This window comes from Corvus hawaiiensis, chromosome 26 (assembly GCF_020740725.1).
Source record: "Corvus hawaiiensis isolate bCorHaw1 chromosome 26, bCorHaw1.pri.cur, whole genome shotgun sequence".
NCBI lineage: Eukaryota > Metazoa > Chordata > Aves > Passeriformes > Corvidae > Corvus > Corvus hawaiiensis.
Window position 1 is genome coordinate 43,450,526 of NC_063238.1, and position 19,532 is coordinate 43,470,057.

A 19,532-nucleotide genomic window follows, 5' to 3' on the forward strand; every position below is an offset into this window, starting at 1 on the left:
AAATCACGTGTGAAAAACGTGTGTGTGAGGCCATGTCTAGGTCGAGGGGATGGTCAGTGAACATTCACCAGGCAGAGTCAGCCGTAAACCCCAGCAGACCCCTTTCTGGATCTGCCACCACACCTCTTAATCCCAAATTGAGTTTCCCAGAGGAAGGGAAGGAGCTGATTTGTTTGAGATTTCAGGGCAGGAGCCCCTGGATCAGCAGCTTGCCAACAGCCTAAGCTTCCCCTCCTCTGCCAGCATCCAACTCTACAATTTGTTTGTTGATGTCTGCCTGGAGAGATTCTCCTCCTCTCATAAAATTCCACTAGAGTGAGCCAATATAAGTGGTTAATAATAAACCCCATTTCAGAGACCTTTCGGAGTAGTGCACCATCCCATGCACTCTGCTTATTGAATAATAAAACCCAGGAACTTGTCCAATGGTTTTTGGCCATCATTTCTCCTGGAGGCACCATCTGCCCTCTTGTGATGGATTGGAGATGTGGCTGACACCACTCATAACCCCCTCACATAGATCCCCTGGTAGGACTTGGTCCAGGGCTCGGTGTTGAAGGCTCCCTCTGCTCCATGCTTGGAGATTGCCAAGTGGAAACCTCTCCAAACCTATTTTCTGCAGCTGATGTAAGCATGGAGAAGAGCCTGGATCGATAAACCTTGCTGGGACTCCCAGGGGAAGGGTTTGACTTGCTCTGGTTTATCCCAGCGATGCCAAGATGATCGTGGCTGCTGTGGCTGCACCCAGACTTTTCAGCTTTAAAAGCTTTTTACAAGTTCTTTTTACTCTCCTTGGTGCCCTGCTCATCCTGCCTTGCCTGCTCTGTAGTCTTGGGGGGGAGCTTTGGTCTTCCCTCACTCCCACTCTGATCCAGTAGGAAAATCAGTGCGTCCTCAGTGCCACGGGATGCCCATGTCCCACCCCTGTCCCACATGGAACAGCTGAATAATGTCAGCTTACCCCAAAAATCCTCCTCCCTAGTCCTAAAAAGATCCATTTACCCATTTTTATTTCTTCCTGAGATGGGTGAAAGGGGAACATGCATTTATTTCTCTTTTCCTGTGCTGAAATTGTGGGTAAGTAGCCCTCACAACACTTTGTCCCTCCCCCACAGTCTGATTTTCATGATTTTCTGATTTTTTCACCCAATGGAGACATCCAGGTTGATGTCCTTATTTTCCCAAGATCTTTGTTGCAGCCTGAAATCAACTGAACCATAGATTATTATGCCTGGAAAAGGGGCAGATGGTTTTTTGTGGACAGTGTTGTGTGGGAATGAGTGTCCAAATGTCCTTTGTGACTTGTTCACCTCCTCCTCAGTTCAAGGTTCTCCTCTTTTTTAAAGGAATATTCCTGTTGCCACTTGCTTTCCTGAAGAGAAATTGAAAATAGCCAAATAATGAGCTCTCACAAAGCCTTGCCATGAATACTGGAATGTAAAAATTTTTGGAGAACAGTTTGGAATTCATAACAAAATATGGTGTGTTTCAAAATACCAATTTAGTAACACTGGAACTGTTAAGGGAAAAGAGCAACCTGAAGTATTTTAGTGAGTTAATTAAAAAAAAAAAATTTGAAGGGGGCTGGAACTCGATGATCTTTTAAAGTCTCTTCCAGCCCAGGGCATTTGATGATTTTATGATCATCTGAATCATTGATAATGTTGTATTTCAGCTATTTTCTGAATCAAAATAATTTTTTTTACAAGAAAGCAACCCTTTATTTTAACCTCCACAGGTTAATAATATATAGATTTCATGCACATACTAGATGTACTAAATACCTAAAAATGTCTTTGTTTTTCAGTGTATTGTTATCAATATGTTGGCCTAGATGGGAGTTTTGGCCATGGTTGTGCTGGAAAATTCACATCACAGAGAATTATCCCAAAATAAGGAATTTTTTCCTGCCTGGCTTTAGTTCTGCCTTCAGTATCCTGGATTTTAAAAACAGAAATAATGTTAAACACGACTGTGCCTCTTTGGGAGAGGTGCTGGTGGGGAGTGACTGTGGGAGGTGTCTTGATGTGTGAACAAAACGCCAGGTGAGGTGCTGAGGACATTTTTCTGTCTCCCCAGTGCTGAACAAAGACATCACCACGTGCAGAACCTCAACCATCACAGGGACCCTGAAGCGCCCGTCGCTGCCCGACGAAGAGAAACTGAAACTCAACCACCAGAAAGGCTCATCCAACTTCAATAGTCTTCCAGCCAACGTCTCCAAGATGCACCTTCAGGGCTCCCCACACTACCTGGGGGCCATCAACCTGAACGAGTTTAGCAACCACTCCCTCACCCTGAAGAAGGACAAGAACCAGCCGCCAAAATCCATCTACATCTGCGACGGGGACATCTTCAAGAAGTTGGACTCGGAGCTCTCCCGGGCGCAAGAGCAGACCCTGGACACCAGCTACGTGATCCTGCCCACCAGCACATCCACCTTGAGGGCCAAACCCAAAGATGAGAGCAAATACAGCATCAACATCGACCAGATGCCTCAGACACGGCTCATCCATCTCAGCATGGCCACCGACCCCGGCTTCGTGGTCAAGAGTCCCCCGCGGGAGCCGGTGACCATGGCATGCAGTGAGGCGCAGGGTTCCTCCATGATCCAGCAGCAGCAGCAGCTGGCTCCACAGAACATCTCCAACGAGTCACAGATTCCCAACAGCCTGTGTGACACGGGTGACTCAGGGAACTCGGGCGTGGTGTCCAAGAGTGAGACCGTTTCCACCCTCTCCATGAGCTCCTTGGAGGTGAGCGTGGGAATTGTGGTGTTGTTCTCAGCCCAGGGTGGTGTCTGCCCTCCATCCAGCGACTCCAGGGGGTTGACAAGAAGAACTTTAGGGAAAATGCAGGCCAGGATGCAATGCCAGTGTCAGATTACCCTGAGGGACCACTGCCATGGGAACATATTTTGGAAAGTGATGTCACAACTTCCACAGACACCTTCCCTTGCTGGATCAGCTGTCTTTAGCCCTACAGGTGCTGCAAAGTCAAAAAAAAAGTTAATTTCTCAAGGACTGTTCATTTTGATGCCAGGCACATGGTCTGCCTTACCTTTTCCCCTTTATATCCTCTGCTCTATTTCCCTTTTTGATGGTTTCAGTCATGATACAGCTGAGAAAACCCCAGTGATCCAGGCTGGACAGGGCTTGGAGCAACCTGGTCTAGTGGAAGGTGTCCCCGCCCATGGCAGGAGGCTGGAACTGGTTGATCTTTAAGATCCCTTCCAACCTAAATGATTCAATAATTCTAAGTATTTGGCACTTCCCATCATGAAGAGCCAGAGAAACATGTTAAAGGTGCAGGAAGAAGGAAAAGGATAAGGATTCTCCCTGTTTTAACCCCTTACTAACCTTCACCTATCTCTTTCTCTCCTGAATACCCAGAGGCGGAAATCCCGGTACGCAGAGTTAGATTTTGAGGTGAGTACATCCCTTTCTGAATGTTGGTCCCAAATTTTTTGAGCCACCTTCTCCAATTATCTAGCCCTTGGCAGAGCTCAGGAAATCCATATTCAACCTGCTCTTACATGCAGAGTGAAGTCCTTCTAGAAATTGTCCTGCCTCTCCTTCTGGGCAGCAGAAGGTAGAAGTGAAATGCAGACAGGTCAAATTAAAAAGAAAATATGATTGTGGAACAGTTTCTGATGAAATTACCCAAATTCTACATGTTTGGGTGACCTCTGAAAACATTTACAGAGGTGACAGACTGAGGAGAGGCTGGGCATGGGGACAGGTATCAGTTAAAGAAGGGCAGCAAACCTTCCTAGGACATTGACAGTCAAGCTCAAATTCTACAGTATAAAAATTTGATTGTTGCAAGTTTAAGGGTTTTTTATAGGTCAAAAATTAGGATTTTCCACTTTCTCCCCCCATCTCGGCTTGAAAATAAAGGCAATGCTACAGTGGGTCCTCAGTAAATGCTGAAGGTGTTTTAGGCACCTGCAGGGAGACAGAGCTGGGATTTAATGATGTGACTCTGCGGGGAGGATATGTTCCTAATGAGCGGGGTTTGCTGACCTGTGGCCCTTTGTGTTTGCTCCAGAAAATCATGCACACAAGGAAACGTCACCAAGACATGTTCCAGGACCTGAACAGAAAACTCCAGCACGCAGAGAAGGAGAAGGAGTCTCCAACAACGGACAGCAAGGTTAGTCAGACACTTCCAGAAGGCCTCTGGTGCCAGCAGGAGCATGGGAAACAGCAGGAAATTTAGGAGCACTCCCTGAACACTTTTCCTTGATTTTCTATCCATGCACATTGCAACAAACACGTGTACCACACAGAAGCCCAGGAGGAGGATGTCTGTCCCCATGTCTGTCCATGGTGTTGTCTGCCCTGTGTCTGTTCTTGGCATTCCCTTCCAGGTCATCCCTTTGTGCCCTATTCATCAGCTCTTAGGTGGGATCTGGAAATTGGGTTGACCATGAGGAGATCTGGGTGGAAAGTGGAGCGGGCAGAAAGAGGAAAAGCATCTCCCCGCCATTGTGGGGCTGAGGCAGAGGCCAGGGTGGCAGTGATGGGATATTTTGGATGGCCACAGCAGTGGGATTGAAGCTGTGATGTTGGGAGCACATTTTAGGGACTGGAGCCTAATTAAATGTAGGTTATTTGTGACAGCTGATCACCCGTGATACGAGCACATGCAAATGAGTAAGTCCAGGCAAGGCCATGAAGGTTCTCCAATAGCTGGAACATCTCTCGTATGAGGAGAGGCTGAGAAAATTTGGGTTGTTCAGCCTGGAGAAGAGAAGGCTCCAAGCTAAGCTTATGGTGGCCTTTCAGTCCCTATAGGAGCTGGAGAGGGACTTTGGCAAGGGCATGTAGTGACAAGACTGTGACAACTAACAAGGGGAAAGGGCTTTAACCTGAAAGAGAGTGGGTTTAGCTTGGATATTGGGAAGGAATTCTTCCCTGTCAGGGTGCTGAGGCCCTGGCACAGGGTGCCCAGAGAAGCTGTGGTTGCCCCATCCCTGGAAGTGTCCAAGGCCAGGCTGGATGGGACTTGGAGCAACCTGGGATGGTGGAAGGTGTCCCTGGCCATGGCAGGGGGTGGAACTGGATGATTTTTGTGGTCTTTTCTAACCTAAACCATTCTGTGATCCTGTGACATCCATGTTTTTCCTCGATAGGAGCAAAGTTCCAGGGAAAAGGGGCCTTTAAAGGAGACAGACTTAGGGAAGGACCTTTCAGCCTTTCAGAGGGGCAGAGATCTGGGACTGGAAACAGATATCAGGAGCCTGTGTAATAATTGGTGTAGATAATAAAATAAGGAAGAGCAGGCAGATGGCACTTTCCACATGTCTCAGCCAGCTGGGCAAGGACTGAAAGGCTGCAAGGAATTCTATCAGCTCCAGCTGAAGGGAAAAACAAGTGGCAGAGCCAGGCTGGAAGTAAGAAATTAAATTTGGGGTTGCCTGCACTCGGGAGAGAGGCAAGGTGAGCTAATTATAACAATTCTTGGTGATTTGTAATCAAAGCCCCTTGTGACAAGAAAGATACTGAGGGGCTGGGGAGAGAAGGGCAACAAAGATGGGGAAGGGTCTGGAGCATGAGTCTGATGAGGAGAGTCTGAGGGAGCTGTGGGGGCTCAGCCTGGAGAAAAGGAGGATCGGGGGGACCTTCTACTCTGTAGAACTCCCTGACAGGAGGTTGGAGCCAGCTGAGGGTCAGTCTTCTCTCCCAGGTAAAAAGTGCTAGAACGAGAGGAACCAGCTCCAGTCGCACCAGCAGAGGTTCAGGTTGGGTATGTGGAAAAGTTTCTTCACTGAAAGGGTGGCCAAACATTGGAAGAGGCTACCCAGGGAAGTGGTAGAATCACCACCCTGGAAGTGTTCAAAAACCATGTAGGTGTGTCACTTGGGGACATGGTTCAGTGGTGGCCTTGGCAGTGCTGGGTTAACAGTTGGATCAGTGATCTTGGAGGTCTTTTCCAACCTCAATGATTCCATGATCCTAAGACAGTTCCAGGATGCAGCACCCCCTGCAATGTGGCAAATGTGGCACTGGTGGGGCTTACTTTGATGGGACTCCCTCAGAGGCAAGAGCAGAGCTCGGAGGGTGATGGAACCAGAGGTTTGGGGTTTTTTTGGGGGGGAAGCAGAGCATTACAGAGCCTTTGGTCGGTGTCCTGACCTCACAGCGTTGCTGTGCTAAGCTCCAGAGATGTTATCCCAGCAAATCCTACTTTTACTGTGTGTGGCACGGTGTCATTATGGGCTGTCCAGTGTAACAGAGCGAGAGGGGCTGTGGATCTACAGGTTCAGATCAAAGAACCCTGCTTAGCCCAGAATCCCAATGTGTCTCACTCAGTGTCACCTCTCTGGGGTTTTTTTTTGCAATTATTTCAGTGTGACGCAGCTGTAAACCCAAAAAAATGCTTAAATCCAGTGTAAAAGATAATCTGTGGTCTGTTTGCAGGAGGGGTTTATAGATTGGGAAGATTTTAGCATTTCAGAGATGCATCTGTATAGAAATAAAGTTGCTGCTGTCAGCATCAAAGAGTTTTGAGCTGCTGAAGGAGGCTCTGAAGGGGGCTTTTGCATATTGACTGAATTTTTTTCAAGTTGGGATTTTTCCCTTGGATCTAACGGGAGAGAGGGAGCTTGTGCAGAGCAGGATTGGCGAGTCAGGAGTGGATATTGGTTTAAAAAACATCCAAAGCAATACAAAGTCAAATAAATAGGGTTTTTCCACCCCTTTTTTCTACCATTTGCTACTGAGGACCCCGCTGGAACTCAGGCCCCATCTTCAGCTCATCCTGAGAAGGCAAAGAGCAGATAACAGGGATTAAAGGAACAACAAAAGAACGTTTTCTCTTTTATGTATGTTTAGGTTATAAAACGATGGAGTGTTTCTGCTGGTGACAGCGATAAAACAGACCTTAGCTTAAGTCTGGCTTTCATTTGCATTGCAGAGCATCCTGGACTTATCCCAACCCTTTCCATGACATTAATCCAAACACAGAAAGCTCGTTGCCTTGTGGGCATGAACAAGGTCATCAGGATCCTGGAATACCCCTAAACCCTTTCTCATCCCAGAGTAGAAGGGGTATTTCCTGCATTTGCTCCATCTGCCTGCATCGCTGTTCTCTCTGATTTCCCTTTTAAATAAACAACCACAAAGTCAAGCTCCCAAGTCTCTCTCCAAGCCTGGCATTTTCCCAACCTCTCCTGGCAGCATGTCCCATTGTCCTCAGCCCTTTCCAGGATACAAAGCTTGTCCTAATCTTGCTGTTCCTGTCTCCTCCCTCAACTCCAAGGTCAGAAAAGTGCTGATGAAACTGGAACTAAATGTCTGCATAGGACAGGCATCCTGTGGGGATTCCTAGGAATGGTGCTGGCCATTTTTAGGGATCAATTTAGATTTTAATTTTAATGCAAATGCCATCCCCACTGTATTCCAGTGCACTTACCCTATCACACTAAACACAGAGCACCTTTCACATGAACTCCTAAATGGTCAGATTTTAAGGAAACACCAACAGAAGAACAGGATGAAGGAGCAGATCTTCCGTCTCTTTAGGAAAAGGGGTGGAAAATTCAACCATCACGTTTATTTACCCTTGAGAATTTCTCCAGTTTCAAGGGTAAAATATGATTTTTATAACCCCCTTTTTAAGGGGTTTTCAGCCAAGACAGAAAGTTTTGTACAAGCACATGTGTTTTAAGTATCCTGACACATGGAAACTTGGGATAAATGTTAGTGCTGTGTACACTTAAAAAATGTCCTTTGCTCACTGTCCCAGAATAGTTACTGGCAGAGCTGGAAACATAGTGGGGGACTGACAGAATCATTAAGGTTGAAAAAGATCTCTAAGATCATCGAGTCCAACCATTAACCCACCACTAAACCGTGTCCCCAAGTGCCACAATTAAAAATTCCTCCCAGGATTGTGACTCCACCATTTCCCTGGGCACCTGTTCCAAAATCCAGTATCGCATCTCTCTTGACAACCCTTTCAGTGAAGAAATTTTTCCTGATATCCAACCCAAACCTCCCCTGGCACAACTTGGGGACATTTCCTCTTGTCCTATCCCTTGTTACCTGGGAAAAGAGACTGACCCCCACCTGGATACAGCCTCATTCCAGGGAGTTGTAGGGAATTTTAAGTGGAGACAGGTTTGGGAATTAATTCTGTGATTGAGGAGTCCTAATACACATCCCGCTGGGATTGGAGTGTCCCCACTGCTATCAGCTCACTAATGAGTGGGGCTGGTATGTCAGAGGTAATTGTGGGAGCCAGGATAGTGCCTGGAATGCCAGGCAGGTCTGAATCTTGCTGATATTCCAGGCTTTCCCAGGAATGTGGCACTGGCCACAGGTATTGTTTTACTGCAGTCGTTTTGCTGGAAACCAAAGCACATTCCTAATGCTGAACTAAGTTGAGCCTCAGAGTACAATAATAAAGAATTGCCCTTCCTTGGGGAATAAACATGGATTTTTCCATATTTTCTTTTCCAGTTTATTCCATAAAATTTATTCCATGTGACACATACTTTCTTGTGTCTGTACCTCAACTGTAAAATGCTCCCACTGGAAGCACCCTGAACTATTCCTGACTAAAATCACATTTTCCAGCAGGATCCATGTTCAAAGCACAAAGGACCACACATCCAGGTGGTGTTCAAGCCTTGGCCCTGCAGGAGGGAAACGTGGTCACACTCAAAATGGCTTTAAGCTGAGGGAGGGTGATTTTGATGGGATATTGGGAAAAAATTCATCCCCGTGAGGCCCTGACACAGATTGTCCAGAGGAGCATTGGATGTCCCATCCCTGGAAGTGTCCAAAGCTGGGTTGGACAGGGCTTGGAGCAACCTGGGACAGTGGAAGGTGTCCCTGCCCATGGCAGGGAGTGGAATGAGATGAACTTTAAGATCCCTTCCAACTCAAACCACTCTGGGATCCTGTGATTTGTGGCTGTATGGACTGATCAGGGATGTAGACACTACTTCCTAAAGTTAATTTTTCCATGTTAGGGAATTAAGATAGGAGCAGGATGCCATTCAGCAAGATCTGGTGATTGCCAAGTTGAAAAGCCAGGTTTTTCATGCACTGATAAATCTCTGTATGACCTTAACATGATCCTGGCAGGGTCTTTCCAACTCTGGATATTCTGTGGCAAATTTTTTCTCCCTTGCAGTCTTTGACTTCAGGTAAAGCGAGGAAGGTGGAATTGATTTTTTTCCTTACTCAGAAAGAAGTTTCAGGGTTGTAGGTTGTTCTTTGCTCCTGTTATGCTGGAATTTGGGATAGATTTTCTCTGTCCACCTGAAGAGATGGAAGAATCTAAAAATAGCATCTCAGGAGCAGCTGGTTTGCTGTGCTCATCCTCCTCCCTAGCCTGGGGAGGTTTCACACTGTTGCCCTTCCATTAAATAACAGACCAAACTGGAAGCTGGTGTAGCCCCTGAGCAGAAAACTGAATGAGCTCTGTGTGTGTGGAATATTTATCCCCCCGACAGCTTATTTGCAACCAGGAAGCATGAAAGGAGCCAAAGGCTTGGAGACAACCACAGCAGGATTTGCATCAAAATACCCAACCACCCCCAGCAGGCATCCTGATGAAAATTTCAAGCTCTCTTGGTGTCTGGGATGCACCAAACCTTTGTTTTTAAGGCTGCAATAAGCAGTGAGCGGCTTCCACCTGGATTATAGATGTCTCTTGATGTAAGGGATATTTTGGATGTATATTGGGATGTTAGCTTGGGACTGACTCAGACAGAAGAGGTCTTCCTTCCTAATCACTCCCATCACTTTGACTCCTTCTTTCCCTCCCCAGTTGCTACCAAAAAAAAGAAAAAAATCCCATTGTTGGAAAACCTTGCTGCAAGTTTGTTTCTCCCTTTCAAAGCCTGACCTTTGCCTGGCAGACTGTGGGCTCCACCACTCAATTTCTTCCCCTGTTTCCTCCTAAATACACAGAGTTACCCAGGTCTGAATTCTTGTAGCTGAGAGTTCTCTGCATTAAAGCAGGATAGTGGTTATTTCCAAGCTGCTTTGTACTACACAGGAAATATTCTCAGGGTTTTACATCTCAAATGCTCCTACTCCCGGGGAGTTAATTGCTAAAGAAATTCCAGGGTTTGGGCTGGACATTGAGAAGGGTCAGTGGTTTGTAGGCTTTTAAAAAAGCCAAGGTTTTGGTTCTCCTGAGCTTTGATAGCACTGGAAGTGACGCTCCTGCCTTCCCCCTCAGCAGGAATCCTTTGATGCAGCTCCATTAGAGAAGCTGGAATCACATCCATATCCCTCTTTTCCTGCCAGCATCTGGCTTGGCACTCATTTTAAACAGCAGCTCTTCGCTTGTGCCGAGGTCAGCGCTGGACGGAGCTCTGCAAATTCCTCGGATTTGCTCGTCCTTGTTAATTAGCTCCCTGCCACATTCAGCTCCCTGCAGCTGGAATGGCTTTTGCTTTGGCTCCTGTCCTGCAGCTCACATGCAGGGTCTGGACTCAGTTTATAAGTCACAGAATCACAGAGTCACAGAATGGTTTGGATTAAAAGGGACATTCAAGACCATCTCATCACAAGCCCCTGCCATGGGCAGGGACACCTTCCACTATCCCAGGTTGCTCCCAGCCCCGTGCAGCCTGGCCTTGGACATTTCCAGGGATGGGGCAGCCACAGCTTCTCTGGGAAAAAGCACAACTCTCAAATCCCATCCCAAATCTCTGTTGATCCTGAAAAGCGCCTGCTCCAAATCCCATTTTAAAAAGGCACAAAGTTTTTTCTGCCTAACTTTTCCTTATTTCCTTCTGGACAGTGTTTCTGTCTTGATTCGTCACTTTCTTTTCTTGAAATGAGATTATTCTTATCTTTCCTCTTTGGACATCTGGAGATTTGCCCATTTCACCAGCACTGGCTTTGGCCACCTAATGGACTGGTGAGAAAAAAGGACCATGAAGTGGACATGGAGTCACAGCACAAGGGCAAAGGGGTTTAAGATGACAGAGGGCAGGTTTAGTTTGAATAGTAGGAACAAATTTTTCCCTGTGAGGGTGGTGAGGCCCAGAGAAGCTGTTGTTGCCCCATCCCTGGAAACATCCGATGCCAGGCTGGACGGGGCTTGCAGCAACCTGGGATAGTGGAAGGTGTCCCTGCCATGGCACGGGGGTGGGATGAGATTGTTTTTAATGTCCCTTCCATCCCAACCATTCCCTGATTCCATAATTCTATATTGATGAATATTGCAGCTCATCCCCTGGCAGGGCTGTGTCTCCCTGGTGTGCTCTGCTGCAGGAATGGGGAAATTGGGAAGCTGCTGGCTGGGTGTCCCTCTGCAGTGGAAGCTCCACTTTTGGGAAGGGTCTCTCTGTGCCATGTCTTTAATCCTCTCTGCACTGCTTAAAGGCAAATTTTAACAGACCAATTAGTGCAGCTTTTATAGGGAGGAGCTCTGCATAAAGCCCGATAATTACCACAATAAATTCTGTTATGAAAATGACGTCAAATCCTTATTCAGTCAGCCGTAAACCATCTGCCAGCTCCCAGGTATCCAAACACGCCATCAATCAGAAGTTCACCTCCTCCTCTAGATCATCCAGCACCTTTTGTCCCAAGAATTAGGGGATAAAGTTCTGTCCCAGAGAAACCTGTTCCCTGTATCCTCTGCTCCAGCACCAGGCAGTGCCACCAGCACATGGAAACTCCTGGTTTTTTATACTCTAAAGTCTGAATAATTCTTTATAGAGTCTAAATAAAAGACTCTATTAAAAAACATGCTTTGGGTACTCTTGGTCCCCTCCTGGATCCCCAGGTGCTCCCGCAAGGCAGCCTTGAGGGTTTTCAGCATTTTAGGGAATTTAGTCCTTCAGGTAGGCTCTTCACAGACCATAAGCATTGTCCCAAAAAAGACTGGGCTTGGACCAGCTGGATTAACAGCAGGGATACTCTGGAAAACAGCCTTTTCCTCGTGCTGGTGGGACCACAGACTTTCTGTGCAGCCTTCAGGCTTTTCAGGAGTCTATAAAAGACCTCCTTGATCCAGAGCCTGTTCACCTTCAGCTGTGTGGCCTCGCTCGAATTTGTCTCACAGCCACCCCTTCGGGATGGATGAGCTTCAGAGAATACAGAAGCAGAAGACAAATTTTTATAGCCCAGCAAATGCTGGGTATTTCAAGTTGCCTAACTGATTTCCAAGTTAAAACCACAAATTATTTTCACTTCTTTTTTAAAATTTAATTTAATTTAATGAAATTCTGAACAAAGCCAGCTGCTTCCTTTTATTTTGCTTTTCTCCTAAATGAAAATTTTTAAAAAAAGAAAAAGCATAATCTTTGTAGTTCAGTAGCATAAAATGAAGGAACTGCAGCTACTTGTTTCCGAGAAGGAAAGGAAAATTTATCATTCTCTAAAGAAACAAGACAGCTTTCCCGTTTTCTAATCACTTTTCATCAACATTGATCTGAGGATGGATTAGATGAGCATGAACCACATTTATCTTTCAAATTCCCTGCTCTATGCTCTGAATAACTTCATCCTGGTCCTACAGTCATCACTGTCATGGGGAGAGACCATTTGGGTCAGGAAATAACCTTCAGGTTGACACCAGAGGAGAGGAAAAACAGCACGGGAGTAGCCAGTTCCAGGGGAGTTATCACTGAGTGCTCAGTGGAAAGCCCTGAATTGCTCTTGGGGTTATTCAGGGTAACCATAAAAACTGGGTGTTAAAAAATGCAAACAAACAAAACCAAACAAAAAGCCCACAAAACAAACATGGGGAGGTGCAGCTTGAGCAGCCTGAGCGGTTCATGGGCTTTGGCTGAAGTGGGAAGTCAAAGCTGTGCCTCAGAGCAAACCCCTGGGCTGTATTTATGCACTGCAGGGATGCTGCTCCTAAGGAGAAGAGTTGCACTGGGATACAGGAGCTCTGGATGAAGCCAGCCTGGATCCCTGGAGGCAGCACAGGAAAGTGTGGAGGGTGAGGGAGGGGATTCTGCCCCTCAAATCTGCTCTGGTCAGACCCTGCCTGGAACCTTTTGTCCAGTTCTGGGGTCCCAGCACAGGAGGGACATGGAGCTGATGGAGCACCAAGATGATCAGAGGGTGGAGCAGCTCTGCTGTGAGGAAAGGCTGAGAGAATTGGGATTGTCCAGCCTGGAGAACAAAAGGGTCCAGGGAGATCTTAGAGCCACTTCCAGTGCCTAAAGGGGCTCCAAGAGAGAGGGAGAGCGACTTTTCTCAAGGGATGGAGCGCCAGGACAAGGAGGAATGGCTTCAAACTGACAGAGGGCAGAGCTAGATTGGATATTGGGAAGAAATTCCTCCCTGTGAGGGTGCTGAGGCCCTGGCACAGGTTGCCCAGAGAAGCTGTGGCTGCCCCATCCCTGGAAATGTCCAAGGCCAGGTTGGACAGGGCTTGGAGAAATGTGGAATAGTGGAAGGTGTCTCTGCCCACGGCAGGGGTTGGAATGAGATGATTTTTCAGGTCCCTTCTAACTCAAACCATTCTGGGATTTTATGATGATTCTCTGAAGACCACAGGGTAGGGAGGTGCCTGCTCCACCACCATCACCTTTCCATACCCACTGCAAGTCCAGCACGGGTGACTGCAGCCTGCCAGGACCAGCTTTAGCAGAGGGATGTGTGGATTATCTCAGTGCACTTTGCCTCTGTCTGTGTCAGAGATTTGGGGGTTTTGTTGGCACTGCATCCTAAATATCCTTTACCCCAAATCCTCTCCCTACACCTTAAAAATTTGCAGCTAAAATGAAAGTCAGGGCTGAATGAAGGAGACTCTCAATGCCACCAGAATGATGAACTCCTCCAGCCTGGACCTGGTTTTACCCCAGCTTTGAGTCTGGGTGCTCACTCCTTTCCCACCCCTTTTTTTTCTCCACAATCCTGGCACCAGGCAGGGACTGATAAACATTTCCCTCCTCCCTCCTGGGCTGTGTCAGGCCAGAATGATGGCTCTGTCCCTGGGAGTTACTGGCAGAGCAGCCCCTGGTGCTTTCAGCCCCTGGCTGGGGCCAGCCCTGGCTATCTCTGAGGCACCAGGCCCCGGGCCAGCCCCGGCGCCCTTTCCAGCCGGATTACACATCCCTCTCTCCAGGTTTTTTTCTTTCCTTTCTACGCACAGCTCAGTTTTCCCTCCTGCCTGCAAGGATTGCTAAGACCCCACAGTGGAGCTGGAGAGAAATGCCAGGGCTGGAGCATGATCCCACTGCCTGTTTCTCTGTGCCGCTCAAGTGGCCAAGACTCCATAAAAACTTTTTTCCATATGGAGGGAGAGAAAAGAGGAGCTGTTCCCAGGAGCCTGCTACCAATTCCCAGGGTGCCCTGTGCCAAGAGGAGATTTTCTTTTGTCTCCCAGCATTCTTCCCAGAGCTCTGCCAGGCTGATTAACCTGCTCAGAGATCCCAGTGGGCACCGAGTCCTTCTGCAGCCACCCCTGAGAGCCAGCACCTCCCTCACAGCATCACCAGAGAAGTCTGATCTTTCCTGAGAAATGGGAAACTAAAAGCAAGTCTCCCTTCATCATTTCCTCATTTTCCAAAACTCTTTTTCATCGTTTAAGGTTAAATAGACATCTTTGGAGTCACTAAGCCAGACACAGTCACAGGTAGATAACACATCACACTGATAAGGAGGATGGAAATCGCCATGTGGGGTCAGACCCAAGGGCAGTTTCTGCCTCCTATCCATGGCAGAGTGAAAAAGAGCTTGGAAAAATAAAAGGGCCAGCCTGTGGTGGTGCATCTTCAAAAAGATCCCCAAAACTCCAGGAATTTGTGCCCAAAGACCCCCGAGGCAGAGTGGTGTCACTTCAATGGATAGCACTGAATGGATGCTGCTTTTGTGAGTTTCCATGTATTTTCCTGAGTCTGGAAGTTTTCAGGATGAACAGAGAGCTGTGGAAAGGTGGCCTGGAGGTTGGCTGGGCACTGTGGGCAGGCCCAGCTCCCAGGGTTCACTCCTTGGTGCTCTGGAGTTCCTTTGTTGGAAGAGATGATCCCAATCCCCACCATCAGTGGTCGATTCCTACCATCCACAAGCCTCTAAGAGCTTCCCAGACCTCTTCCACGTCCAACCATAATCTCTTTTAAGACCTGAAGGTGGGAGTCTGTAATCTTTCCTCCCACAGGACATTCTCCATAACTTTATGCATGGCTGGAAACTGGCCACATTTATCATTTTCCCTTTATCCTTCTATAAGGAAGCTCGTGGAGTGCCCAGAATATTCAAGACGCAGGTGCAGAATGGAGCTGTGCACTGCCATAATAATATTTCCTGTTTCGTTCTCTCTTCCTTTCTTAATTTTTCTCTTCTCAACAACTCACAAAATTGAATGTCTAGGTTTTAAATAATTATTGTCACCCTTAGGTGTTGCTCCCCAGTGACAGGGCTGATCAGAGGCCACTGATGTAGATGTGAGCTCATCATTTTGTTATTTTGTTTGGGTTTTTTTTCTCAGTTTCTGTTCCCTCCATGGATTTTCAGCTGCTCTTGCTCACTAGCCCATGACAAGGAGGGCTCTGAGGTTTGCTGATCACGTTCAGGGTGCATGATCAGATCTGTGAGCATCCTCCCAGCATGAAGGAGAGGCTGAAGGTCAGGAGTATGGCAGATGGAGAGAGACTCTTAAAACAGGCATTGTCTGGGAATCGAACCTGATGCCAAAGGTGGCCATAAATAATGCCATCAAAAAAGGGCCTTTGTTTGAGGGGAAAAATTGAATTATTTATGAACTTCATGCATTAGATTGCTTGTGCTGCTCTCTAATACAGCTGTGGACATCAGCAGCTTTGAAAACTTGGGGCATTACAGCAGCTGTGGCAGAAAACAAAATGTTTGTCATTGAAAAAAAAATGTGTCCTGACCAAGGTTGTTTTTCTTCACCTTTTAGGAAACTGAATTTCATTCCAGTTTTTACTCTCTGTGTGCTTTTTTTTCCTCTGTGTTCCTGCTGCATCTTTTCAGGCAGACTGATGGTCTCTAAAAAACACTGTAGGTGGAAGTTTCCCTGCAGGAAACTTCCAGCTTGTCTCATTAAGATACACACAAGAGTTAAATGCGTTCCAGTTTTTAGCTGCAGTGCTTCTAAAATAAGTTCCAAAAAAGATAATGGAATAAGTCATGAATTTTATCACTTTTTCTGTCCTATTAGTATTAATCACTGTCATGTTATATCGTGGAATAAAGTACAAATAACACCAGCAGCATAAGGAAAGCTCTGTATTGTAGAGTTCAATGCAAACCTCAGCTGCAGATCTAAAGAAATTGAGTGTTTTACATTCTTCTGAGCAAGATTTTTACACATCCTGATTAAAAAATAACAATTCTCTTTAAAAGTACTTTAAAACTTATCTTTTCTCCCTTTGAATGAAAATAATTTCAGAATGCTTGTACTTCACTTTGAGATGTTTACCTGGTTTGTACACTCACCACCCTCTAACCACCAAATGCTCTCACCCAGAGCCTTCTCCCTGGGAGTTGTGGAGTGCAGGACCAACTTCAAGCTCATCTTATTTTATATTAAAGTTTGGAATTCCTGGCGTGGGTGATCCAGTAAAAACTGTCCCATAGGGATAATTCCACAGCAGCTTTGCTGTTGGCACTGCAGGGTGGAGCTGGGAGAAACACAGCAGCCTGACAAAAACATCTTAGGAAAGGACAAACTGAGAAGCTGAGGCTGCTGGATGAGCCTGCAGCAGATGGGAATTTAGGTTTCCTACAGAGCTACCATGATCTCAGCAACATCCTGGAGTGACCCTGCAGCCTCCGTGTGGCTTCATCTCCCCTCAGTCAATACATTTTGGTGACAGCATCAAGCTGTGACACGTCCTGGGCTGCGTGTCCCCTGCGTGTCTGGCTCGTCACCTTCTTCCCAGGCTTTTCCCTCCTTGTTGTCATCCTCCACAAGCTGCTTTCCTCCCACTCTTCCCACTTTTCCATAGGCAGGTAGCTCAGAAGGGCTCAGGCACATCCAGGGAAGCCTTTCCTTGCCCAGTGCTGGAGTGGTTTTGTGGGGATCATTAACTGAAAAGCATCACTGGTGCTTGGAAGGGAGAAGTTGAGTGGCATGACTCATTTAAAACCTTTCCTTTCTTTACCCACTGAAGAACACACCCATTTCCCAGCCCCTCAACCCTCCCCAGAGCCTTGTCTTGGTGTGTACCAGCAGAAACATGGAAAGAGATTTTCTGGATCCATATCCATGGCGGCATGCTGGTGGCAGACTGGGTCGGTAAAGCCTCCAAGGCTTGGTGTGGAGTTGATGGAAATGTTTTCAGCCTCAGAGCTGAGCTCCAGCTCCTCCAGCAGCAGGGATTTGGTTCCCTGGCAGAACAGGGAGCAGGTTTTGCTGCAATTAAAGTCTATAAATAGCTGTGCTGCATAGGGAATGTGCATCAAATGCAGTGGGTGTTCAGAAAGACCTCGTCGTAATCTCAGTTTCATTCTGATTCATTCTCGATTTCATAGACTGGGTTTGGGCTGGAAAAAACCTTAAAGATCCTGTAATTCCACCCCCTGGCATGGGCAGGATCACCTTCCACTATCCCAGCTTGCTCTGAGCCCTGTCCAGTCTGGCCTTGGACACTTCCAGGGCAGCCTGTGCCAGGGCCTCCCCACCCTCACAGGGAAGAATTTCTTCCCAAAATCCATCTAAATCTAACCTCCTTCATCTTAAAGCCATCACTCCTTGTCCTGTCACTACATCTGTGGAAGTAGAAAAACATCTGAAATTCTTAAAACCACACTCAGTTTTTCAGTAGTAAAAACCTCAGGTGAAAGCTGAAATATCCAGGCATTAAGTGATGGAGGTGGCAGTGGAAAGAAAAACTATTTCTTCTTGAAAATAGTTTGTACACCAAGTGTCATTTTCATTGATACCCCACTTTATTTTGGATGAGAAGCTGCACAGAAGAGCTGATTTGTTGATACACGAGGAGATAAAAACATGGTATTTCTTGCATTTTGTACTAACTTTTCTTTCTTTCTCTCTCTCTCCCCTTTCTTAAACTTTCCTCCTCCTGCAGCAAGAAAAACAGCAGACACCAAACAAGAGACCCTGGGAAGGCATCAGGAAAGTCCAGTCACCACCATCATGGGTTAAAAAGGACATCGAACCTGTGGCACAGTCTCCCCTAGAACTAAAAACTGTAGAGTGGGAGAAAACAGGGGCCACCATCCCCTTGGTGGGACAAGACATTATTGACCTTCAGACAGAGGTCTGAGCAGAAAGGGAAGAAAAAGGACTTTTTTTTCCGGAAAACAAACAAAACAAACAAAACAAAACCACGTTTTAAAGAAATGATTAAATTAAATCGGAACCGAGCCAGAGAAGTGTTTGGTTTCTTTTGAAACCTTTGGTAAGATGGAGTAACTTTTGTATTGTTCTCAGCAGAGAGGGGGAATATTACTTTATAGAGTATAGTAGCTGTAGGTTCAGGACAACACGAGCTTTCCCAGGCAGGACTGGAGGAGTGAGCCTGGAAGAGAGCAAGGAGGAGGAGGAAGAGGGTGGGGAGGGGCTGCAGGGGACAAACCCTGCCAAGATGCTCTCGGGTCACTGCCACACACCAGGAGCCGGGGAGGTGTGGAAGGACACCCAGAAGCCACCACAGAAGATCGGGGTTGTTTGGGGACACCAAAAGGAGCCTCTCTGGGATGTGGCCTGGCTGGGGCAGACCCAGCCTCGAGGGGCATCCCTCGCTTCCCCGCCTCTCCCTCACCAGCTCACCCAAGAAGGAAAGAGATGGGACACGCCAAGCGGTGGCCATGAGGACATTGCCACTCCTGGGCGCCACGCCACGACCTGGCAGCGGGTCCCCTCGGAGGGCGATGTGGTGGCGTCGCCCGCGGCTTGGGTGGAGAGCAGAGGTGGGGCTTCCTCCTCTCATCCCTCCCCGGCGGAGCTCCCGCATGGGAGGAAAGGACCAGCTCCAGATCTCCAAATCCTGCTCACCCCATCTCCAGGGAGAGGGTGGAAGGTGGTAGACAACAAGACCAACAAGGAGAATGTAGGTCGTGTCACTGACTGTTAAATAGATAAACTCAGCACGGGCCTTGCAAAGGTCCTCTTGGCCTCATCCTTTTTTTTTTTGTTGTTCTGTTATTTGTCCTTGCTTTCGGACTCAGATTTATTCCAAGCTGCCCCTCCCTGGAAGGCAGAGAGAGAAAGAGGGAAAGACAGATCTGCCGCTGTACCTGGAGATATTGGTAAACAGAGACATTGCCTTAGGACATTGAGACAAACTGACAACATGAATAACGTCCACTTGGAAACAAACAGACAAAAAAAACAAACAAAATAATCTATTTTTTTCCTTCTTCTTTTCTTTTCTTCAATAAAAAGAGAACTTGAAACCCGAGACCTTTCTTTTCTTTGGCTCCTGTCATTTCAAATGCCTTTCTGTGCCGTAGGACTGCGCAGGCATGGGGTGAGGATGCCACCTGCTGAAGGTGGAAGGCAAGTTGCTCTGCGGAAAGTTTGGGATGGTGGGAATAGGCAGCCCCTTCACCACTGGCTTGCAATGTTTTGTTTTGCGTTACTGAGTTGGAGTTTTGCTTATTTTCCCC

General features: G+C 47.1%; 1 protein-coding gene across 14 annotated transcripts in view; it reads left to right on the plus strand.

Annotated features, from left to right (window-relative positions):
• Positions 1-19,324, plus strand: part of ADGRB1 (adhesion G protein-coupled receptor B1) — a 281,572-nt gene extending 262,248 nt beyond the window's left edge. For all 14 annotated transcript variants that reach the window (XM_048329201.1, XM_048329204.1, XM_048329208.1 and 11 more), the window contains 4 exons: positions 2,080-2,756; positions 3,393-3,428; positions 4,051-4,155; positions 17,990-19,324. In XM_048329201.1, coding sequence (XP_048185158.1) covers positions 2,080-2,756; positions 3,393-3,428; positions 4,051-4,155; positions 17,990-18,187 — 1,016 coding nt within the window. In that variant the 3' untranslated portion in view covers positions 18,188-19,324. The remainder of the gene's footprint in view (positions 1-2,079; positions 2,757-3,392; positions 3,429-4,050; positions 4,156-17,989) is intronic.
• The last annotated feature ends 208 nt before the right edge of the window (positions 19,325-19,532 follow it).